This window comes from Microcaecilia unicolor, chromosome 10 (assembly GCF_901765095.1).
Source record: "Microcaecilia unicolor chromosome 10, aMicUni1.1, whole genome shotgun sequence".
Taxonomy (NCBI): Eukaryota; Metazoa; Chordata; class Amphibia; order Gymnophiona; family Siphonopidae; genus Microcaecilia; species Microcaecilia unicolor.
Genome location: NC_044040.1, coordinates 60,145,824 through 60,172,096, shown reverse-complemented (window position 1 = coordinate 60,172,096; position 26,273 = coordinate 60,145,824). Strand labels below are relative to the sequence as shown.

General features: G+C 42.2%; 1 protein-coding gene across 1 annotated transcript in view; it reads right to left on the bottom strand.

The window, feature by feature from the left end:
* Nucleotides 1-26,273, bottom strand: part of LOC115478745 (kinesin-like protein klp-3) — a 94,979-nt gene that overhangs the window by 54,337 nt on the left and 14,369 nt on the right. Inside the window, exons 4-8 of the mRNA XM_030216315.1 lie at nucleotides 20,760-20,894; nucleotides 20,604-20,666; nucleotides 16,550-16,672; nucleotides 13,517-13,630; nucleotides 3,125-3,285 (exon numbers count right to left, since the gene is read on the bottom strand). Coding sequence (XP_030072175.1) covers nucleotides 3,125-3,285; nucleotides 13,517-13,630; nucleotides 16,550-16,672; nucleotides 20,604-20,666; nucleotides 20,760-20,894 — 596 coding nt within the window. The remainder of the gene's footprint in view (nucleotides 1-3,124; nucleotides 3,286-13,516; nucleotides 13,631-16,549; nucleotides 16,673-20,603; nucleotides 20,667-20,759; nucleotides 20,895-26,273) is intronic.

Sequence of the window (26,273 nt, the reverse complement as noted above, 5' to 3'; positions counted from 1 at the left end):
GAAAGGTATCTTTAACCTCTTCCTGAGATACCTTTCTAGACAATTTGTGAGCGGACTTCTTTTTTGGATCCACTGTTTGTACAAGTCACCCATAGGAACATATGGGTGACTCTAGCATTTAACATGCGTTAATTTTAGCGTGTGCTAAAAATACTAGCGTGGCTTAGTAAACAGGGCCCTTAGTCTGCAGTAGCAAAAATAACAGAGGCTGGTTGTACTAACGAATTTATCGGAGGAATGAGGTATTGAGGACAAGCCTCCTCTTCATTGTGAACTCTTGTCTTCGAAAGTTCATTCCTTAATCAATTGGCCAACTTATACGGTACAATCAGCCTCAGAATAGATTGTTTTACATTATCCCCTGGATTCTACAAATGGCGCTGAGATTTCAGCACTGAAAGCTGAGCGTGGATACAAGATGCACTAGCATCTTAATTGGCAAACAAGCCATTAACAAACAATTAGTTGATGGTAACAATCAATTATTGCAGTTAATTGCAAATAATTGGATTTGTGTATGCATCTGCCTGCTCACTGTATCATAACCCTGCATGCCTAAATACCTTAGGGGGTCTTTTACTAAGGTGTGCTCACGCTAAAAATCAGCTGACACTAAACATGATACGCCTATAGGAAATAATGGGTGCCTCAGTGTTTAGCGCGAACTAAAAATGCTAGTGCACCTTAGTAAAAGACTCCTTTAGTGCACCCCTGGCCAGCGGAGGGGAAGAGGCATTCTGAAAAATCGAACATGGGGTTATAGAATAGCCCCATTTCCACACACAAATGCCACAGAATTTTTTTCAGTGCTGATTTTTCTGCACCATTTATAGAATGCCTACCTATATGCCTAGCAGAAAACCCCTTAAGGTCATAAGGTCTTAGGTGGTTGTCTAGCGCACACAATTTAAAAACCACTGACTGCCACTGGTTGACCTGGAGAATGTAATTATGGGTTTTGTTGCTAGTGGGGCAGAAGTGATAGGGCATCACTTCTTGTGTAAGGGGGAGTTCAATGGGAGGACTGTGCACATGAGCCCTTTTTTTTTTATCTGGCTGGGGGCAGGGTTTATAGATGGAGGAGGAGAAGCTTGAAAACTAGGGTTGGGGTGGGGTTATGGGGGTCTCCATATGGAATAATCAGAGTTAGCTACCTTTCCTTCATTGTGGGCAATATGCCCTCTGACATATTACTGCAATTGGTAACATACTTACATTGTTGCCCCAGGAAACGCACATTACCGTGAGCATGAGATTCCCTAAGGACAAAAGGGGTAATTCTATAAAAGTAGGCATTAACATTTATGTGCTAATTACACACATAAATATTTACAATATGCCCCTATGTGCACTCTCATGCATGTATATGCCAATACACCACCTAAGAGCTATCCTGTAACTAAGATGCCTTTCTCTGATAATAAATAGTTTGCAGGTGGCCGTACACACTTGATTTGATTTCATATACTGCTTTTGACAATTTATTATTATTATTATTTGTTGCATTTGTATCCTACATTTTCCCACCTTTTTGCAGGCTCAATGTGGCTTACAGTATGCCGTAGTGGCGATTGCCATTTCCGGATTTAGAAATACAAAGTGTTAATGCATTAAGAACATAAATGGTATAGTAGATTATAGAGTAGATTAGGTAATCAGTTCGTGGTAGTACGTTAGCGTTCGTTAGTGACAGAGTGACTGAAGCAGTCGGGTATAGAGAGTTCGGTCTTGCCTAATTCTGGACGATTTTCATTGTCTGGTATTTAGGATGGATCATTGTGGTATGCCTTTTTGAACAAGTTGGGTTTTTTTAGGTCGTGTGTTGTTTTTATGGCATTTGGTAGTGCATTCCATAGTTGCGTGCTGATGTAGGAGAAGTTGGATGCGTATGTTGATTTAAATTTAAGTCCTTTGCAACTGGGGTAGTGGAGATTCAGGAATGTGTGTGCTGATCTTTTTGTGTTCCTGGTTGGTAGGTCTATGAGGTCGGACATATATCGGGGCCTCACTGTGAATGATTTTATGGACCAGGGTACAGATTTTGAACGCGATTCATTCTTTTAGTGGGAGCCAGTGTAGTTTACAACAGAATGAAAATAGGTATATAATACATCTTATGATCTAAAAAACAGTCAAAAACATATCTACATACAACTTTAAAATATGATAAAACACTTCCTGATAAAAAAATCTAAAGGTATTTTCAAAAATCCAAGTTTTCAAAATTTTACGGAACCCAAAAGAACTGAATAAATGAATAACAATGGTGGGTATAAAGTTCCACAACGATGGTCCAATGCAACTACAGGCTCTGGGCCCCTTTTACCAAGTTGTGGCTAAAGGGGACCTGCGCTGGCATCGGTGCGTGTTTTTCATACGCGCAAAGGCCCTCTTTTACTGCAGCAGGTAAAAGGGAAGTCTTTCTTTCCTGCAGGAAATGGCCGTGCGGCAAGTAAAGCATTTGCCGCGTGGCCATTTCGGAGGGGAGCTCTTACCGCCACCCATTGAGGTGACGGTAAGGGCTCCTGTGCTAATCTGGCAGTAACCAGGCAGTGATTACCACCGGATACACCCTGGCACTACAAAATAAATATTTTTTGTAGCGCTGGATATGACAGCACACTAGGGGTGGGAAGCTTAATAAAAGGGGCCCTCTATTTTTTGTAGAGATCAGTCTAGCCAATTTCAATGATGGAGGTTGTAACAAACAGTGTTGAGTGGAGAGTGGGAAGGAGGCACATTTCCATATGTAACTTAAAGAAAACTGTAAATTATGCATTTATAACTCTGTGGTGGCTGGTATAAGTGCTCGCATCTAAATGCTTACTTTCCTTTATAGAGTATGTGTCAATCAGGTGTCCTCTGGGTGCTTATATATAGGAGAACTGTTATAGAATTTGATGAATCCTATATTCATGGGTGGGTGGAATGAAAGTATGTTGAAAATGCACTTTAAAGAGAGTTTCTAACACATTTTAGTAAATAGTCCTCTAAGAAGTCCTAGTATATCAAAATATCCATTAGCCTTGTAAAAGTTATTACCTCAACCCTCTATATCTAGAAAAAATAAAAAAAATTGATGCCCATATGGTCTTTGTGTCACAAACATAATAATAGTTCCTACCTGTGAAGGAAGGTCTCTTCAAAACTCTGACCTTCCAATGAACTCTCCAAACTATCACCAAAAATGGCCAGGTAGACGGATATGACCTCATCTGGGTTATAATTGCACTGCCGAAGTGAAGCAGCTATTTCTTTGTAATCTGTGATTCCAGGCAGGGCCTCCTGCAAAATAGCAGCAATGGAAGAAGCATCTAGAAAGCCATGGTCAATTATTTAGGCTTCTATGGAATATTCATTTTTTTATTCAGAGGAATATTTTTATTCAAAAAGGGAAAACAAGTGAGGTTGATTAGTATATTTTTAACAGGAAGTGCTGGAGGGAAATTAGGACATGCCCTTGACATAAAAATCAACACTTATACAGAATCACTGCTATGTTGTTCCAGAATAATTATCAAAGCAGTCCCATAAATGCTATTACATTATCTCTTCGATAAATCCCCTTAACTCTGGTTGTTTGAATCTTAACAGCGGGGATACAAAATGTTAATAAATAAAAATCCCAAATCTATATGATGAGCTTAAATTATCATTATATTGTGTGGCACCAGATGATGTGAATATTTATAAAAAAATATAATTTTTATTCTTTTCCTTCAACCATCACTTAAATATTTTTAGTATCTTCAACATACCACTAATTGTTATTTTTCAATAAAACAAGTACTTATTTTGCTTGTGCTTGTTTTATTGAAAAATAACAATTTGTGGTATGTTGAAGAAACTAAAAATATTTAAGTGATGGTTGAAGGAAAAGAATAAAAACTCAAGACATATTGACAAGATTGGTGAGTCATGGTGAAATATACCCCATGGGAAACAAGTCACTACTGAGGTCCACACAAACATCAAAACATTTCTTTAAAAAACACTTAAAATTATTTTTTATAAATATTCACATCATCTGGTGCCACCTAGTATAACGATAATTTAAGTCCATCATATAGCATTGGGATTTTTATTACATTATCTCTTGGCAGTCTCACCTCCAAAGTAACTTAGTACTGCACCATTTTCATTTAGACAGCCGCTAGGGCAGGAGTGGCACTTCTGCCCCTGTCATCCCTCTCTGGGACTTCTTGGGGTGAATTGGGGAATGATGGGAGGGGTGAAGTAGTCCAACCCTCAGATTAGTTTTGGTCAGGGTTTCAATGAAGGAGGTTTAAAATGTTTGGGGCTGGGAAGGTGGGCATCAGGCTCACCAGGCCACCAGGGAGTAGAGACTCCCCCCCCTCCTGGGATAGCGGGCCTGGGGGTCTTCCAATTTGGGCAGTAGGCCCTTTAGTTTTATTGCATCACCATGTGAAGGAGCCTTTTTGAGGATCTTCTCACATCGTACACTCCCTAGAATATGTGAGAAGTTCTCTGGGAATCTATGCTAAGGATATAAATAGGCCAAGAGCTCATCTGCATCTCATAGCTAAATTTTGCAGAAATGGTTACTAACCTGCACATATTTTCATGAGTTAGCACATAGGGCCCCTGGCCTCATGCTTATGATGTCAGCTGCTTGAACGAGGGAGAGAGGGTGAATCCATCAGACAGAACCCTCTGTCTTTTGTAGGTTCATGGTGCACAGGTACATATTTATGAACTGCATCACTTAAAGAAACAGCAACCTGATTTTTATGTACCAAAAGAAATATCGGTTTGGCTCAAACTAAACTTCTCAATGTGAATGTCAGACTTTCACCTGGTTTGAGGTTGGAACTGAATAGATCAGAAAAAGTGCTCTCACATTTCTCTGACAAAGTGCCACATCTGCATGTGATGTGAAATCTCCCACATTAGGGTTAGCATATGGCTCCAGAAAAAGGAGGACACATTGATCCAGTCCGGGTTTTGCTTCCATTGAAAGCAATGGAAGTAAAACCCAGACTGGCTCAATCTGTCCTCCTTTTTCTGGAGCCATATGCTAACCCTATCCCACATACACCAGGTTCACATCGCTACCTGGGCTGGTGATCTTTTGTCAGAAATTATGACAAATTACTGCCATGACTTTGATCTGGCACAAGCTGTTCTATCCCACCAGCAGCACCAGCATAAACCCTGATAAACCATCTCTCAGACCTAGGAAAATAGCCCTACTCTGCAGGGCTGTATAAATTTTAGCTCAGGACATTCTGATGACACCAGCTAGGCCTGTCACCTCATCTGTGGCTCAGATGGCTCTGCCAGAAGAGTATCAGGCACAGCTAAATTCTTCAACGTCTTTGGGTTTTATCATAAATAAACCATTGCCATAGTTTGTACAATTAAAAAAAAACATAATTATATCAGACCTCATCACAGGAGAAGGCTCCATATCCCATTTGTCATTCTCATATTTATTGTTTTACAAGCATGGAAATTTACTTAAATAAAGCCAAGCAATCTTAAAGGGAAGGTCTAAAAAATATATGTTTTCCCTTTTATGCACCCTAAGTACTCTTTAAAATGGATAACAACATTTTTCCATCATTGCTGCTCTGTAGTATTTAGTATTTTCCTTCTTTTCTGTCCTTCTACAAAGAGCTCATATATGCTTTGTCCGGCCTTGTGCTCTGTGACATTATCACATCAGCTTGGGAATCTGGAGCTTTCAGAATCTGAACTGACCACCATCTGTTTCCATTTTATTGCTCCTTTAGTGTCAATTTACTTGTGAAAAGAGTGATCAGAAATTTTGTTTAAGACTTTTCGTCCTTTAAAAAGGCATCTCATCACTACAGTTCCCTATAATAATACACATTTCCCTTAGTCTCATCCCTTACAATGGCACTTGAAATGACAGAATTTCAGAGCTGCCAAGGAGGCCCAATTTTTAAGAGGGAGATTTTAATACAGGCCTCCAGCCCCTCCCTACTTCCCACCCCTGCCCATAGCCCCACCCATTCCACCTCCTGGTTCCACCCCCAACAAGCTACCTCCCCTTCCGGCAGGGTTGCCAGGTGGAAAATTTTTTCCCCACCCAAACGAGCCCAAAACCCGCCCAAAGTCAAACCCCGCCCCTGCCGTCATCAACCCCGCCCCCACCGTCATCGACCCCCGCCTCTTCTGTCACCGGCCCCGCCTCTTCCGTCACCGGCCCCGCCTCCCCGTCATCGGCCCCGCCCAGAATGTCACTAACCCCGCCGAAAACGTCACTAACCCCGCCCAAAATGTCACTAGCCCCGCCCCCGCGGCCCAAAAAACCGCGGAAAAACCTCAAAACAAGCCCAAAAAATCGCAACCCGCCGCGGGCAAAAATTTCCTGCGGCGGGTCACGGAAAACCGCCCACCTGGCAACACTGCCTTCCGGTAGCAGGAGACACCTTAATAAAATATCATCTCCTTCTGCTGTCGGACCAGTCTCGTGATGAGATCCTTGAAATGTTGCAGCTTTTATTGCAATATTGCTCCTGCAGCAGCATGAGATGATATCTTATTAACACATCTTTGAGGCCGATGGAGGGGGGGAAGCTGCTGAGTGGGACTTCTTGGCTCCCCAGCGGGAGGGCAGGAGATGACCCGCTGAATATGGGAGACTTGGCAGGTCTGCAATTTCTTGTATTATGGGTGCTTGGTATAAAAAAAATTAAAACTTTTTCATACAAGTAACTTCTGGGTAGCAGAACCTTTGCAAATACATGCAAGCTACATAGCCTGGTGATAAATTTATAGTAGCCAAATTATGTATCAAGTACTGCAGTAGGACCTGCAGTTCATCGGTTGCTTATTAAGTAAACGCCTTTGCTCCTCCCTTAGGAATTCAGCTGCTGTCCTGTGTGGCTTGGGACGGCAGCTTGGTGTTTACAGCAGGTACTGCTTAGCTTTGTTTATTGCTTCAGCTCTTCAAAGGCTAATTATAAATATGGGAAGAAGCAGCACAATAACTGTTGCAGACGTTATTATACAGTGAATTATTTATTGGGCAGTTAAAGTAGTGTGGTTTCCATGTTAGTCCGTTTTAAGGGTAATGAACAGAATTAATACAGACAAAAAATGGAAAATATGATGACACCTTTTTTATTAAACTAAATTAATACCTTTTTTTAACAGCTTTTCGAAAGCCAGAACCTTCTTCCTCAGGTCAGTACAGTATGAATAAGAGATGACAATATCAGATATAGGGGGTCTTTTATTAAAGCTTAGCTTGAGTTATCTGCAGCAGGGTTCATTTTTTTAAATCAAAATTTCCAAAATTAATCAAGCAAAAAATACTTGTATAGAAAGTATCACTTGACAACAGCAACGTACAATTATAGAAAGAAAGAAAAAGAACATAAAAGAAAAAAAATTATTTGTCAGTCATTACTCAAATCCACATTTTAGATCCAAGATAGTAACAATGGAAAATTCTAATTTAGGAAAACAACAGAGGAATTTTCTTCATCTGACAAACCACTAGATCACTGCTAAACTAAATTATAAAGAGAGCTGTTATTGGGATCCCCCCAATAATACTTTTAGTTGACAAAACAAATGCTGTAAGTTAAGAAGGCTTATAGAAGACATATTTTGCTGATTGGTACCTGATGACACATTTGCAAGGATATTGCAGAAAAAAGGTGGCTCCTAACTGAAAAACTCCTGGTTTCATTAACAAAAATTGTTGACGTCTCTTTTGAGTGTTCTTGGAAACATCTGGGAAAATTGGATTTTTAATCCCCAAAAAGTCTTATCTTTTTTCTTAAAGAACATTTTCAGCAACCAGTTCTTATCAGGTGACAGTGCTACTGTGGCAATCAAAGTTGATGCCATAACTAATTCAGTGTCTGAAGACTCCAATAAAGCAGAAACATCCAACTCCTGATTATCTTGAACTTGCTGTGAATAATATACTTGTGGAAAAGGCGGAATGTTTTCTTCACCCACTCCTAATATTTCTTTAATATACCTTTTCAACATATCTCGAGAAGAGACTGCAAATTGTTTAGGAAAATTAAGGATTCGGAGATTATTACTCCTAGAAAAGTTCTCAAGAGCTTCAGTTTTTCTCCTCAAGTATGTCACATCTTTTATAATAGTACCTTGAAGGGATTGTATATGTTGCAATTCTTTTTCTTGTATTTTGTTTTGTTGAGTTAAAATTTCTAATCCTGAGTCAGTTTCTTTAACTTTCCTTTCCAAACTAGTCAAGTCCTGTATCAATTTTTGAACTTGAGGACACAATGCTTTACCGAGATCCACAATCAAACTCCATAAGGTATCAAGAGTAACTTCAGTAGGTTTAGATATATTTACAGGAAATCAGTACCTCAGAATCCTTATTGATAGAAGAATCTTCCTCCATACTTGCAGCTACAACCTCCCCCGGTGTATTAGGTGAAACGGCAACACTCTCTCCCAATAAGGCTAGCAGTTCCTTGCTGCCCCGAACTCCTCGGGCTGATGAATCACCTCTCGTCTCTCCACTCCTGCCCCATCTTTGGCCAGCAGAGTTTGAGACGCAGATAATGGGGAGCTACTGCCTCGTGGCTGTGGGGGAGGAGCTCTCACGTCAGGACTGAGCGAAAGCTCTAGCCCAAGGAGTGTCCCAGGGTGTCCATTAACCCCTACATGCTCCAGCAGGCTACCCTCCGGCGATGCAGGAGTCCCGGTTCTCTGAAAATACGATTCAATCACGCCGGCACCAGAAGGTAAGCTTTGCCGCTAAGAGGCAGCGGGAGTGGATCGGCCCCTTCTTTTCGCATCACAGAGAACAGACGTGGGCGTCAGATGTCAGCAGGGTCCATTTTATTCCTATGGGCCCTGCTGCAGATAACTCGTGCTAAGCTTTAGTAAAAGACCCTCTAAGTGAAACACAAAATCATTCCAATGACCTTTTTAAGGGGAAAGGTGAGGTGTCACCTTGGTTTGTTTTGTGATGTCTGATGTGGTGCTTCTGTGAACTGATTCTTGCCTTTAAACAAATTCATCCTAGCTCGCAACTACTTCCACTTCAATGACATTTATGTACAAATTGCAGGCATAGCTATAGGCACTAGGATGGCACCACAAAATGCCAGTCTTTTGCTGGCAGAACTGAAAGAAACATTTTTGAATACATATCTGACTAAATTCTTTTAAATATTATCAAATATTGCACAGAGGGGGACGCAGATGAGTGTGTCCCTTGAGGAATCGCATTATATCAGGGTGAGCGGCCAATGAGGCATTCTGTATCTTGCCTCTATGACATGCCAACACTGCCACCTGAACCATGAGCGAATTGAGAGCCAAGCATTTTTTCAATCCCTCCTGAAGGAAAGATAAAATCTGAGGCAAGGAAGCATGAAATGGAGAAGCACCATTCTGTGCAGACCAGCTCTCAAACGTTCTCGACACTGTAGCATAAGAAGACGTGGACCGCTTTCAGGCTTGTAGCAAAGTAGTAATAACATCATCCACGTAACCCTTCTTCCTCAAGTGCATCCTCTCAAGATCCAGGCCATAAGACCAAAGCAAGAGGGATCCTCCATAAGTACTGGACCTTGGTGCAATAAGCCCATCTGTGTAGGAAGAGTCAACCGAGGAGCGATTTGAAGATGGATAAGGTCCACATACCAAAGATGTCTAGGCCAGTCCAGAGCTACAAGAACAACCTTCCTGGGATGATGCGCAATCCTGTGAAAGGTCATTCCCACAAGACAGAGACTCACAGAAAACAGACAGTCTCGTGACCTCCAAGGAACTGAAGTCCCACAAACCTCCCACAGCACAAGCGCTCTCAAAAAGAACTGTAGTGGCTGATTTTTTTTTTTTTTAGATAGAAGCAGGAGAAAAAGAGAAGGGAAGACTGAGATAAAGAGGTAGAAAGTGGCAACAGGGGAGCAGGGAGGGCCCTAGACCACTAGATTTACACCTGAAGCACAGGATATTCTCAACCCCAAACTCAACTGAACCTGCAAGCAGGACAGGAGGCCACACAGAAGTCACCACAGCGCACAAGAGCTGCTATCCCGCCTGCTGGAGATAGAGAATACTGGCAGGAGCTCATTAGGCACAACTCATTAGAGTTCTCTATCTCCACCTGCTGGCAGATGGTCACAACCCATTTGTCTGGACTGATCCTTGGGACATAATGGAAAGAAAGGCTACAATCCCATAATCATCTCCAGGAAGACTGCCTCTTCACTTAAAACACCTAGGGAAAACCTACTGCAGTACAAAAAAAAAGGAGAGAGAGAGAGAGAGAGTTCTTCTTGTAAAATCATTCAATCCAGAGCTGGAAAAGTAAGAAAAATCATAAAAGACCTACAGTCACTTATTATTCATAAAATCTGAAGCAAAAATGACTGAAAAGCAGTGGCATAGCAGTGGTGTACCTGTGATGTGGCAGGTGGGGAACCCTAAGCCCTGCTAGCTGAAGACTCCTGGCACCTCTTCCTCCCCTCCTCTGGAGGTTATCTGGCATCTCTTGTTGGTGGAGGTGTACATTGTACTTATGAAGGCCTGAACCAAGCAGTTTCAGTTCTGCTAAGTATCTAATATCTAAGAATTAATGTACAGACGATGAGAAGTGGAAATTTCTCATTTTTCTGTAAATTACAATGATATTAAGCAGGCCAGGTGGAGCAAGTACCCACAACTCTTTCCCCCACCTTTCTCTGACCAAGCAAGTGAAAGACAATCCATTTGCTGTTCACATGAGTGTGTTTATTTAGCATTTGAGAGACTTTTAGGATGCAGATCAAAGGAAGTTCCAGGTGTAGGGGGCAGGGCTGACAGAGGAGAGAGAGATAGAAATCCTGTAGTAAGGACTGGATAAGAAAATATTATTGCAGAAGGGGGAGAATCTCTCCCTTTGAATATGGCCAGGCTTGGAAGTAAGGCTACTATCCAGGACAGAATTACCCTTTTACAACCATGAATCAGGTAACACTTTATTTCCTTCTCTGCCTAGAACAATTCAAACACTATCTCCCTGGTCCCTGGAGTCAAAAGCAATAGTTCTATTGACAAGAGAAACCTAACACCTCTATAGCAACTGGAAGCAGTAAACTTTTGTCTCCTCTTTTAGAATAAGGGGAAATACTAAGATAAAAGATCATAGGTTCTGAGAAATATATCCTTGTGTGAGAAAAGCTGTAAAGATGGACAAACAGACCAAATGTTTTCCTCAAAACAGATGCTATGTATTTCTTTATTGACGGGAGATCCTGACTGACTGTGGGATACTAATTGAGGAGGTGAGGGAAGCCCTCCCCTCTCTCTTGCTCTTTTGTACTGTAAGGGAAAGAACGTTCTATATATTATGTCTTTGCCAGATAAGAAGTTGGTCAGTGTCTAGTGCACTCTGCCCCATGCCAGGGGATGAAGAGCCTGACCTGATCATTTCCATTGTCCTTTCATGTTTTTTCTCCTCTTTTCTATACTAGACTATACTTGAATATTTTCTTATTTTTTTATCCTAATCTCTGGATAATTAAATAAACCTGTGTTAACCCCAGTAAGCGCTTCCTTGGTCTCTTTTTGTCTTGGTTACAGTCTAAAATAGTGCTACCAGTTGTCTGGTTCTCTTAAGATATCGATTGAGAGGAATTGTATTGTGTAAGTAGTGCTGACCGTGATTAGAGACTCTGGAGGCAGCACGAAAAGGCACAAACACTCTCAAAGGACCCCTACCCCATGTACTTTTTAAACACTTTAGCTCTATGCCAGCAACGAGGAGAACCAGAGCCTTCTCTCTGATGTGGTCCTACCTATGCGGAAACAGGAAGTTGTGACAGATGTCAAGCTCTGGGGCCAGCACAGCAACGTATATGAGTTGAACTCTGGGGCCAGCACAGCAATGTGCATGAATTGATGCTTGCTTCTGGTAAAGAATTAAAGAATTATTCCTATGAGCCCTGCTGCAGAAAACTCGAGTTAACCTTTAGTAAAAGACCCGGGGGGGGGGGGGGGGGGGGTGAAAGATGCCAGGTCATGCAGGGCAGGAAGCAGGGTTCTCATGCTGATCCATGTTGGACTCAGGCCCACCCAAAATTGGGTGTCTGGTTACACCACTGGTGAAAAGCAAGCCCTCAACAGAAACTCAAAAAGAAGAGAATGGCACAAGTTCCTGGAATAACACCAAGTTGCAAATTGTGCCACCACAGGACCACATAGTTACTCACATTAAAAAATCCTACTCATGCTCTTCCTCAAATGTAGTATACATTTTTCAATGAAGACAATGTAATGAAGCATGCAATATTAGTGAGACGGGCCATGTACTAAAGACAAGAATCAACTCACGTAGGCACCACATCAGACACCTCAAAGCAAACTAAGGTGTGGGTGAACATTTTTTGTGACCAGAGAATTGAACCAATAACCTTACAGTTAGAATTCTAAGAGGAAAGTTTAAAACAATCCAGGAGCACAAGACCTTTGAGGTTAAGATGATGAAATGCTTGAACACCAACAAGAGAGGACTTAACAAAGATCTGGGTTTCCTATCATATTATAAACCATAAAATTATACTGCTTCATCACCTTCCCATCACCCATCCATCTGTCTGTTTCACACTCCCCTTACTTTCATGGCTCACTTATCTATTTCTGATATTGTCATCTTTTACTCATATCAGATCCTTCTTCGACCAAAAAAACCTTTGTATTGTTAGTTCAACTACTAATCTTACCACACCTGGATTATTGTAATGTCCTATTTCTTGGTATTGTCAATATAAGAAAAAAAATTGAAGCTCATACAGAACAGAGCTGCCAGACTAATATTCAGATTGATAGATATTCTAATGTTTCATCCTATCTTATCAAACTTCACTGGCTTCCCATATAAGAAAGAATAAGGTTTAAAGCTGCCCGTCTAATCTATAAAATCTTACAGGGTTGTACATCAGAACTACTAATGAGAGCTGCTTCACTATGCCTCACCCAGTCCAACAAATGATGCTAGCGACACCTTCATAAAACACTCCAGTTTTAGAAGATCTTTGGCTCTCTATTCCCTGTATTTGGAGTGAAAACATGGAACTCTCTCTACCTATGGTCATCAGAACAGATAATAGCTACCTCAGCTTCCGGAAGAGACTAAAATCCTTCCTCTTCCCAAAGACTGCTTCATAACAAACCAGTATGAAGGCTATCTCCTCATACTATCTGCCTGATTTCCCGATTAAGTTCCTTTGATATATGTACACACTTTAACAGTTTTTCCTTGGTCTCATCCATTACGTAAACTGCACTGAACCCTGAAAAGGGGATTTTAGCACTATGAAAGAACTGATTTGATTTGATATTTTCCTGACCTGTTAGGCCTTAGAAAGATAGTCACAAAATGCCGTAAGTTAGTCTTATACAAAAGGTATCATCTTATTTTCCTTTTTAACTTTTTGCTTTCTTTTATTTCTATTCATTAATTTGGCTTAACTGCATCAATACTTTTCTCTGAGTAAACACTATTTGTCTGTTTGTTTGTTTGTTTGTTTGTTTGTTTCCTTACCTTAACTTGTTGCACGCGGTATTTGACAAAATCCAAATTCATTTCCCACTGCAGTGGCAAAATAAGCCAGGCACCAGAGTGGCTATCAAAGTATTTGCAGACATTTGTCCTCTCCTGTCACCACAATGGGAAAAGGGTAAGGTGATTAATATTAGAGCATTTCCTATTCATACTGCTAAAATATTGGTGCCTTAACACTAACCCCTCCACCTGTGCTGTCTGTGCCCACAAGAATAAAACAAAAACGAGCTGATGCATTACTAATATGTTATCAATCAAACTTGCACATAATCCAATGCAAAAATTTGGAGGGGAAGACCTCAGAAACCTTAGAACAGAACAAAGCAGTAAGGGGGTCTTTTACTAAAGCTTAGCTCAAGTTATCTGTAGCAGGGCCCATTTTATTCCTATGGGCCCTGCTGCAGATAACTCAAGCTAAGCTTTAGTAAAAGACTCCCTGGATAAATGTCTGTTCACTTCAGGTTCAATTTCTATCACTGGTCAGAACCCCCCCCCCCCCCCCAACAATTTTTAATATGACTAATAGTGCGCAATAAATGGTTTCACTAAATGTATTGTGCAAATCATTTTTATCAAAAACTCAACTGCTGACTACAAAAGTATGAATAAATATGGGGCAACATTAAAAAAACACTTACTTTTATTTATTTAGATTTTGCTCACACCTTTTTCAGTAGTAGCTCAAAGTGAGTTACATTCAGGTCAGGGGCATAGCCAGACTTCGGCGGGAGGGGGTCCAGAGCCCAGGTGAGGGGGCACATTTTAGCTCCCCCCTGGTGCCGCTGACCCCCCCCCCCCCACTGCTGACCCCCCTCCCGCCGCCACCGCCAACTTTGCACCCCCCTGCCGACGACCCTCTCGATCCCCTCCCGCTGCCAACCGTCCCCCGCCGCCGCCTACGTTTGCTGGCGAGGGACAGCAATCCCCGCCAGCTGAGGTCCTCTTGCTTCCCGCGCAAGGCTTCATTCTGTTTCTGATGTCCTGCATGTTGTACATGCAGGATGTCAGACTCACTGAAACAGAACGAAGCCTTGATCTGCAAGGCTTTGTTCTGTTTCTGTGAGTCTGACGTCCTACACGTACAACGTGCAGGACATCAGAAACAGAAAGAGGCCTTCTCTAGGAAGCAAGAGGACCTCGGCTGGCGGTGGTTGGGGTCCCCCGCCAGCAAAGGTAGCCCACGGCAACAGTGGGGGAGGGTTGGCGGCGGGAGGGGGGTCGAGAGGGTCGTCAGTAGGGGGGTCCAGGACCAAATCTAAGGGGGCCCAGGCCTCCGTGGCCCCACGTAGCTACGCCCCTGATTCAGGTACTCTGGATATTTCTCTGTCCCAGGAGGGCTCACAATCTAAGTTTGTACCTGAGGCAATGGAGGGTTAAGTGACTTGCCCAAGATCACAAGGAGCAGCAGTGGGGTTTGAACTGGCCACCTCTGGATTGCAAGACCAGTGCTCTAACCACTAGGCCATTCCTACTTTGCCCAACAAGACTTGATTCACCAACTCAAAGGCTTCTTCAGGGGTTCAATATGCCATCTGCAAAGAAATCTTTCATGCCCAAGGCTGACTGCAGCTTTCTTGTATAAAAATGAAGAGCTGACTCACTTACATGAAAGATTCTTTGCAGATGGCATATTGAACCCTTGAAGAAGCCATTGAGTTAGTGAATCAAGTCATGACGGGCAAAAGATAAGTGTTTTTCAATGTTGCCACATATTTGTTCATACTTTTGTGGTCAGCAGTTGAGTTTTTGATGAAAATGACAGCACATTTAGTGAAATCATTTCTAGAGCACTATTATTCATATTAAAAATTGTTGGAGATTGTTCTGACCTGTGATAGAAATTGAACCTGAAGTGAACAGACATTTAAGGCCCCTTTTAACAAGCAGCGGTAAACGCGATGCTGGCTTATCGCTCACTAAAAGGGAAGTTTCGCTGGGATACCTAAGCAGCCTGGTGGTAGTTCCCACCCCAGCACGAATTATATCCGGCACTACATGCTACAAAAATATTCTTATTTTTGTAGCGCTGGTGTGTACTCGGCGGTAATTGGGCAGTGCTGCGCGCTGCCCGGTTACCACTGGGTTAGCGCGGGAGCCCTTACTGCCATCTCAATGGGTGGTGGGAAGTGCTCCCCCTGAAATAGCCGCACGGCAATTGCTTCACTTGCCACACGGCCATTTCCTCAAAAAAAGAAAGACCTGCCTTTTACCTGCTGCAGTAAAAGGGGGCACGGCACGAGTTAAAAACATGCACTAACGCCAGCGCAGGCCCCCCCTTTTGCCACGGCTTCATAAAACGGGCCCTTATTCATTGCTTTGTTCTGTTCTAAGGTCTTTTCCTCCAAATATTTGCATTGGATTATGTGCAAGTTTGTTAAATAACATATTACCATTGTGTCAGATCTTTTTTGCCTTACTGATGTGAGCTGCGGATCTGATTACCTCTCTATTGTAACCAATATGTGTCTGTGTCCATCCCACTTCATCTATTGATGCAATTCATCTTTTCATACTAAAGGCAATTTTATAGCTGCATACGTGCAATTATGCACGTAAATGTAGCTAAAAGTGCAACTTACATGTGCAAGCACCATATGTACTATTCCATAAGAGTGAGCGTGGTATAGTGCAATGTTTCCCAAGTCCAGGCCTGGAGTACCCCTTGCCAGTCAGGTTTTCAGGATATTCTCAATAAATATGCATGAACTTTTTTGTCGATGATTATATCAATCACCAAAGGGTTTTTCAACAAAGGTACCCGGTGATAAATGAGACTTTTCCCCCCATCTCTCCTTATATATACTTTCACGGTGAAAGAACGGTCCTCTATTCTGTTGATATATTATCTTTGTTAAGTTGGGACTGTGTTAAAAGCCTTTGACAAATTAAGTATTAAGTATTTTAAAATAAAGGCATCGTTTTATATATTGGATTTGGATCTGCTCTCTTTTTGTGTATCGCCAGGGTATGCAGCTTTACTTGCATTAGAAATTGTATAATAAACAATCTTACTTCAAAAATATATGTTGTGACCATCCCTTTTCCAGGTAGATAGAATCCACTAGTGCGCTCATTACCCATATAGCTGGGATCAGGAACCAGAGCATTCTCCATGCTGTCTGAGCTGCTGGAAAACTGGTTGAAAGAGGTAAAATGACAAAACCTAAGTAACATTTACAACTGTATAAATTCACAAAGTTCACAGTTCTAAAATTTACACCAGTCTTTCACAGGTGGCTTAGTTTTAGATTTTATTTTACACCAGCCTTCATTAATTAGCAGGATCACAATGTATTCTATTTTTTTAAAACCCAGGCAACTTTTAAGCATAGCCCTCCAGACTCTATGGTGACTAAAGTTGTGCGTGCAAATCAGCACACATTGCCGATATGGGTGTACAATTTAATTGATTAATGAGCCAATCAGCGCTAATTGGCTGCTAATGACCAATTATTGGCATTAGTTGGACTTAACTGGGATTTACATGCAGATCAATTCTGTAACGATCCGTGCGTAAATCCTAGGATGCATATTTTTTTTGGTGGGGCTATGTTCAGGGGGTGTTCCTATGAATTATTCGCATTCTTATAGAATATGCCTGTTCTATGCCTAACTTAGGTGCCAGCATTTACACTTGCCTTCAGCAGATATAAATATAGGTAACTTAATTTAGGTGCAGATTAGGCACGTAGGTGCAGATGACCTTTATAAAATAACGCTCAATGCATAATTTTCTCCGTGCCGATTTTACAGCACAATTTACTGAATCTAGTCCATCTTGCTTCAGTAAAATTTTTTCCACTTTTGGGGGCCTACTGGAAACATGCTTAGTAAATATAGCCCTTGAAGTCATCAATCATTGATCTCAGGATGTCACAGGTAGGTGCATATTTCTCAGGGACCCAGTAACGGTTCAAGGTTCTGCTCAGTACACAGCTTTCTTTAATGCAATTAAAAAACCAGGACATACGATTGCACTGTGACTGGTGTGTACTCAGGGCCGTGCCAACACGGTAAGCGAGGTAAGCATGGCAGGAGGGCGCCATCCTCTGGGGGGCCCCCCGCCGCACCATGCTTACCTCGCCCTCTTCTCCCCAGATCCTTTTCCTTTTTTTTTGTTTAAATTTACCTCTGTCCGGCGGCGTAGCGTCAGTGAGAAGGAGGCAGCGCTCCCCCGCCCCGACGTGTCTACTAGTCTTCCCTTCGCTGTGTTCCGCCTTCTTCTGATGTCAGAAATGACGTCATAAGAAGGCGGGACACTTAGCGAAGGGAAGAAGACTAGTAGACACGTCGGGGCGGGGGAGCGGCGCCTCCTTCTCACTGATGCTACGCTGCCGCCGGACAGAGGTAAATTTAAACAAAAAAAAAGGAAAAGGATCTGGGGAGAAGAGGGCGGGCAGTGTAGCGATCGTTTTCGGGGGGGGGGGCGGCGGCGGCGTGGTGCCAACGGGGGGGCGCTGGAGGCGCCAACTGCAGGGGGGCGCCGGAGACCCTAGGCACAGCCCTGTGTGTACTGTGGATATAGGAGAAAATTCCATAAATGGTGCTCAAAATTCAACCCTAAAAATCGGTTCTGAATAGTATTCTATAACAGGCGTTCTGGGATGATCACCCTTTATAGAATAGCATGTAGCACCGGGATTCACATTCAACTTCGGGTACTAGGAGTTACACCAACTGAAATCAGGTGTAAATCCGAGTGCGTGACAAAAGGACTATAGATTAGTTGATGTCCAGGATATCAAAAGTTTATTGAAGTACTCTAAGACTCGACATGAATCATGTTTCAGCCACAAAGGCCTGCCTCGGGAGTCTTCTGTAAGATGTACCAAAAATTCTAATGATATGAGAATGCAATCTGCTGCAACTATTTTATCTATCAGCAGGGCCGCCGAGAGACTGGGCCGGGCCCGCCGCCCCGCCCCCCGAGGTCGCCGCCGCCGCTCCACCCCTCCATCCCCCAAGGTCACCACCCCTCCCCCCCTGAGATCGCCGCAGCCACTGGTCCCCCCTCCACCCCCCCCGAGGTCGCCGCCGCTCCCCCCTCCATCCGCCACCGGGCTGGGCCCCCTGCATTGAAATCACAGTCTCACCTCCGTGAAAGCAGTGTTGCAGGCAGCAGAACGCCTCCCTTCGGCCCTCCTTGTGTCCCGCTCTCGCGGAAGTTATGTCAGACAAGGGCGGGACACAGGGAGGGAAGGAAGGCCAAAAGGAGGCGTTCTGCTGTCTGCAGCGCTGCTTTCACAGAGGTGAGACTGCAATTTCAAAGCAGGGGGCAGACGGTCGACGACAGAGGGTGGGTGGGACTGCGGTGCCGGGCCCCCCTTGAAGGCCCGGGCCCAGGGAATTTTGTCCCCCCTGCCCCCCCTTTCGACGGCTATGTCCATCAGTACAAGGTGTGCTATGATTGATGTTCATTTGCTAAGCTACGATTTTAGGTGCATCTTACAGAGAACTCCTGAGGCAGGCCTATGTGGCCGAAACACGATTCGTGTCGAATCTTACAGTACTTCAACAAACTTTTGATATTCTGGACATCATCTAGTCTACAGTCCTTTTGTCACCTTCACTATGTTAGACGCTGTTTGCAAGGCAGTTTGTTCTTCTGTTTGTTTCTTTGTAAATCTCAATGCACAAATTGGGCACAGATTCCCAAAGTCTGTAAACACTGTGCACATTTTAAGAGAAAGCTCCTGGTCTGCCCATGCCCTTCCCATGGCCACTCCCCCTTTGCAGATCTACATGGAAACACTTACATGCTATTCTATAAACAGATGCATAGATCTTTTGCACAGATCTGCTGTTTTTGCCCCATTTCAGCACAATCCATCCATTAGAATACTTTTTTGCTCTGAAATTTCAGCACAGAAGTAGCACCTAACATTCAGCACCATATATAGAATTTTCCCCTAATGACCAGTGGCTTTTCTTCGTAACTCCAAGGGCTTTAGTTAGACATGTCAATATTCTATGGTTAATTGAAATTACATATTAACATTTCAACATGTGAAGGGCAATTCTATAAGTAGGTGCTCACAGTTACATACCCCTTTGCATGCATAATTGTAGAGAAAAGGAACACATATGTTTATAAGTGCCCTAAGTGCTATTCTATAAGGGCACAAGTAAGTGTAATGGAGTGCAAATATAAGAGGGCATATATGTGGGCGGAGCATATGCGGGGCTTCCAGTTATAAACATACCTTACAGAATACTGTTAAGTGCGTCCTTGCTGCATTTGTCCACCCACAGTTACTGGTACATCAGGTCTATAGCTGGTATAACTGCTACTGCCTAAATATAAGGCCCACCAATGCAGGGTTACTCTAGTATTCTATAACATAATCTGGGCTCTCAGATGTTGTTATAAAATAGCTCTCGCCTATTAGATTGTAAGCTCTTTGAGCAGGGACTGTCTTTTTTCTATGTTTGTGCAGCGCTGCGTACGCCTTGTAGCACTATAGAAATGCTAAATAGTAGTAGTAGTAGTAGTGCTTCACTGGAGGGATTAAGAGAGGTCACCCCCTTAATACCTCAGTGTGTCTTGTTCTCCCCCAACACCCCCCCCCCCCAAAAGTGATACCAACCAAGAATAGTGGGCTTGTGACAGTGTCAGAAAACATAGAGGTGTATGTTTCTAAAATGGCTGACATATATGTGTATGTGCCCCCACATAAATATGCAAGTTCTGAAATACCAGCACATACATGTTTGATTTGCATATCCTTTCTACAATGCCACTCCACGTGTTTAATTCTGTGATACACTTTGGACATTCTGGCGATTATAAAGGTAGAATATATATATATTTAATTAAATTCAATAAATGAAATACATTATATACAATTAATGACTCTCAGCTGAGAACTGGCTGAGTTATTGTGATGTAGAAAGAGGAGAATAAACAGTAAGAAGCCCTTAATACGTCTGTCTTGTTCCAGCACAGTGGCAGAGATAATCAATATGTGAAGCAAATAGATCTCTCTTAAATTATTATTATTATTATTATACTGCTTTATCCTATGTTTATATAAACACTGGAAATATGCACTTGGGAATACCATACCCAGTTCTGCATATCAATGAATCTTCCTTGGCCGTAAAGCTCCTGAGGGAACGGTATCAAACCCTAAATACAATAAAAACACATTAGGTAATGAGTAAACCTATAGCATGAAATACATAGCAGTCTTACTGGACATCACTCCATGGATTTTCTTACCTTTTCTTCATCAAAATAAAGTCGGGTGCCATTCTGAGTGAAGCAGGTATATAAGGTGCCATTCTTGTGAAGGAAGCTCTCAAATGCCAGGGAGACCTCATCTGCCTGCGCAGTGCTACTCCCAGCTACAAAATCCTTTCAGACAAACAGCAAAAAAAGGGATTAACATGGGATGCCCGAGCATGTCCTGTTGCATGTGCGCATGCTATCCTCATGCTAAAAAATATATTTTTTAGCGCTAGGGGCGGAGCTGGGGGCAGACAGTAGGTATGTTCTGTACTAATAGGTTAGCGCAGCTACATTGCCAAGTGCTAATTGATTAGCATGTGGTTAGTGTGTGAGCCCTTACTGTCTACAAAATAGGTGGCAGTTGGGGATCATGTGCTAATGGCCACGTGCTAATGGGAAAATTAGCATATGTCCATCAATTCAAAAAACTGAAAAATCTGCCAGTTTACTCATGTGGTAAAAATGGCCTTAGTGCGTGGGAATGGCCCAGTAAGCACTCGCTAAGGCCACTTTTTAATCACAGTTTGGTATTTAAACGGCAAGGGCTAGCATCTAAATGGGACCGCATAAATGTCCGTCCTATTTTTATGAGGTAATCCATGGCTGCTTAAATGATGAATATAAACGTAAGTGGCTATGTGTTAGCCAACTTAAAAATAACCAGACATTCAAATTCAAAGCTTGCACAGGTCCTGGATTTGAATATCCGGAAATAACGCCGTCGGCGATGAGCAAAACACTCACCACTGACAGCATAATATTGACCTCATAGTTTCTAAAGTACATATCATCCTCATCTTCCGCCAGGGTCGCTTTACTCATACTACCCCTCTCCTCAAGACCCTTCACTGGCTCCCTATCCGTTTTCGCATCCTGTTCAAACTTCTTCTACTAACCTATAAATGTACTCACTCTGCTGCTCCCCAGTATCTCTCCACACTCGTCCTTCCCTACACCCCTTCCCGTGCACTCCGCTCCATGGATAAATCCTTCTTATCTGTTCCCTTCTCCACTACTGCCAACTCCAGACTTCGCGCCTTCTGTCTCGCTGCACCCTACGCCTGGAATAAACTTCCTGAGCCCCTACGTCTTGCCCCATCCTTGGCCACCTTTAAATCTAGACTGAAGGCCCACCTCTTTAACATTGCTTTTGACTCGTAACCACTTGTAACCACTCGCCTCCACCTACCCTCCTCTCTTCCTTCCCGTTCACATTAATTGATTTGATTTGCTTACTTTATTTATTTTTTGTCTATTAGATTGTAAGCTCTTTGAGCAGGGACTGTCTTTCTTCTATGTTTGTGCAGCGCTGCGTATGCCTTGTAGCGCTATAGAAATGCTAAATAGTAGTAGTAGTAGTAATATGTACATCACAAATCCACCATGCTCCACCCAAATTATGTCCCTGGGAATGCCTACACATGACACATATAAAAGTGCATGCTAGCTTGTTTTATAAAAGGCCTTCTCCCTGTGCAAAAACAAGCTTTACAGCTGGTGAATTATCCAATCACAACCTACTGGCAAAGGCATTGCTTGCCTTGAATATCAGACCCAGAGATTTCAGGGAACACCAATGCTATTACTTCTAGGGTTACTGAATATAAGTACATTACACAGCAGCTATTGAACAAGAGACTGGAAAAACAGACCCATGTCATTATTATCATTAATATGTTATCCAATCAAAATAGGCACTTTAAGGAGGCATACCAAGATGGCGTCTGCATCCTGTTTGGCTTAGTATTTACCTTGTTACTTTTTTTTGCTTCTTCATTATGGGCAAATGAAAGGGAAGAAAGTCAGCTCATCCTGCTCAGCCAAAACTGCCTTCTGTAAGATGTCCGATGGATCATCATTTGGCCAGAGCCAAGGCACTAGTATTGGGTCCTATGGGCACCCTGCTTGAAGCCACTCAGAGTGTGGGAGACCCCAATAACTTCCTGGGGCAAGACGTGACCTTGAGCTCAAATTCCCAATAACTTCCTCCATAGCCCCATGTGCAGAGCTCGTTGGTTCTGGTGGGTCCCTCTAACCAAACAGCTCAGGTCAAAGGGGTGACCGTGAGAATAGAATTTATCATTAGTGATATGGCTGGAGTTCAGGAACTCCTGGGGGATTTGAAGAGCAATATTGGAGGAGGGGCAGATGGCCTAGGGCCAGGAAAAGTAACCCTTCAGGTACCCTCTTCCACTTTGTTTAAAATAGATACTGTGACAGATACACCACTTGGGAATTTGAATGTTCCTTTAGTATTTCAATCCAGACTTGCTGAGGTTACCTTGGATATATTATGAAAGGTCATGCATCTTTATTCCACAGTTGAACTGTTTGGCCCAGCAAACGCAGGGTGTTCAATCCACGGTGCTGGAATTGCAACAGGCCTCTACTATATTAGAGATTCTGGAAAAAGACTCATCTTCATATAAACAATTACATTCTACAATGGTTAAAGAGTTATCCTTATTAAGATTTAAAATAGAAAATCTGGCTGTCATAAAAAGTAGAAATCTTAGATTGCTGAATTTTCCTTGTGCTTCAATGATTTCTCCAAGAGAAATGTTTCAGAAATGTCTGACTGAAATACTTCCAATTTCAGTGGATAAATATTCACCATTTACTAAAATATACTATTTACCTACAAGATAAGATCCACAGTCTTCATTGCCAGGAGCAGATAACTTAGACATTGAAGCTGGAGATATCACAGCAATGTTAATAACACCATTAACTGGGACTATAACACCAGCTACTTTATTAATTCAATTTGCATTAGTAGAAGATTGGGAATGTTTTTTTAATGTATTTTCAGAATTGCCAGAAGTTATTTTATAATTTGAGAATCTCTATATTTCCAGATGTTTTTTTTTGTTTTGTTTAGGGAAACACAGAAAAGGCATAAGCAATTCATATTAATGCGTCCTGTGCTGCAGATAGGAGACGTGTTTTTTCTGAAATTCCTTTGCAAGTGTATAGTTAAACATCATGAAGTTAGAGGGAGGAAGACCCAGTGAAAATACATCAAATGCTTCTTTTTGGAGAAGATAGTAGATCCCTCAAATAACCTACCAGCAGAGGTGATGGAAACTAGTACTGTGAAAGAATTCAGGCATACTTGGGGCAGATACAGAGGGCAGTGGTAGGAACAGGGTTAGGAAATTGTGGTATTGCATAAAACTCACCCTTCACTCCTTCAAGAATAGAGACAGGAGGAGAGGTGATAGGAATACACAATGACAAATAGTGGAAGCATATTCTAGCCACACCACAGACTATGGTGTCACCAGTTGAAGCCAGCAGGTTACAATTTACAAAACCAACTGGCCCAATGCTAGCTGAATCGTACCCAGCGGATCAGTAGTGATGATCAAATGTCTAGGCAATAGCCTCACCATATTTTGTAGCTGATTAGATTATTTCAAACTTTGCAGTAAAACATGGAAACATGCAGAGGGCCTGGGAGTTGAGAATTTAAAAATTTGCCCAGGATACTAGAGATCTAAAAAGGAAGAGAACATAAATGGACTTGGAAAAGGAGCAATATTCTACAAGCACTAAAGCTACTACCGTTGGTGGCTGGAAGAGACAGACTAGATGGACAGACTGATCTTTATCTGCCATTTATTTATTTCCAGTTCTTACATACTGCCTCACCATCCAATGACAATGCTGTCATTTACTATGCTACTAGATTAATATGATCTTTTATATAGGGGCTGTGTATAGTTATGGCCTATGTGATGAGATCCGTGATTTCTATGCCCTACTCATGTCTTTCAGAAAGGGTGGTGGATGTGTGGAATGGTCTCCCAGTGGAGGTGGTGGAGACCAAGACTGTATCTGAATTCAAGAAAGCATGGGGAAAACATGTTGGATCTCTAATGATGAGGAAGAGATGGTGGATGGGATAGAATCTCTAAGGGAGAGGAACAAATAGTGGATGGTATGGATGGGCACATTGGATAGACCTATGGGTCTTTATCTGCCGTAGGATCTCTAAGGATGAGGAAGAGATGGTGGATAGGATAGAATCTCTAAGGGAGAGAAGCATAGAGGGAATGGTATGGATGGGCACATTGGATAGGCCTATGGGTCTTTATCTGCCGTCATTTTCTATGCTTCTAAGTATCTTTGTTTCTAAACATAAAAATATTAATACAATGCATGTATTGCTAATTCTTACTTGAACTATTCAGATATTGTATATAACTTGCAACATTCACTCTTCTTTTAAACAATTCCTCAGATTATATTTTACTGTCAAATAAGAGCTTCCTAGATGCAATTTTAAATAAAACAACCTTAACGACCTGAAGTTCTCATAATGAAGCTAATGCCTGCATTTCATTTCAATACAACTATCTCTTAGGATTAAAACTGTGGTTTGCTGAAATGTCTCAATACAATTATTTGGTAAACAAATCTCTTAATAGCCAGGTGACTCATAATGTGAACTCCTGTACTGGAAGTTCATACAAATCTATTACGCAGATGGCATCTGACCTCTCTCTGTACCTGCCAGATGACTGAGCACTATGGAATGTGGTTTCTATTTAGTGTAGATCACAAGTTGGGTACCATCCAACAAAAAGCATGAATGTATATGGAACACGGTTACCTATTGATATTGTAATGTGACATATATAACATTGTCCACTATCAATATCTATACCCACATTCTACTTCAAACTAATAAAGCAGTATTTGACAGCATTTTTTTATTTATTTATTTTAGGATCATCATAGTCTTGTAGCCTTTCAAAGTTTTCTCCTCAGAAAAAAGCAGGCTATAATATTCTTCATTGATCCTTCTTTTTCATTTGAAATATTATTCATCACTCCAAACAGGAACCCAACATGAATTCATGTTTCATCAAGCTGGCTGTCTCAAGAGAATTGTCCCCTTCATTTCAGTTTTCAGTATGATAATGTACCAGTCGCATCTCTTCTGTTCTTCCATTAAAATGGCCAAGCAATGACCTCTTTGATTGAATCTTTGCATAAAATAAGATACTCTCAAATGATACGTTATTAGTTTGAAGTGGAATGTGGGTATAGATATTGATAGTGGACATTGTTTTGACCCCATTTTGAATTTATGATCTTGTCAATGTGACAACGTTCAAATATATATTTTATTGTGACATATACAGGCAGATTTTAGATAGAACATGGAGAGGGCGGTTCTAACACTAGAAGTTTCAATGGCCATTTTGAAAGACCAGATTGTCAAGGCGGGAGCAAGTGGACATTGATCCTGCCCCACTAGGTCCCAGTGAAGTAGTAAGCCTAGGGAGTGGATTGAGGAGCGGGGCGGGTCTGCTGGGGCTGCATCTTGTGAGCTTAGATCCTCGGGGGGGGGGGGGGGGGGGGAGACATGTGAAGGGTGGTTGCCCACACATAGGGAAGGGTTGCCACAGAAGGGGCTGGCATTGGGAGGAATTGTGAACTAGGGGGTTGCTGCATTAGGGTGACTGTAGCCAATGGGGGGAAGGGATCGGATGT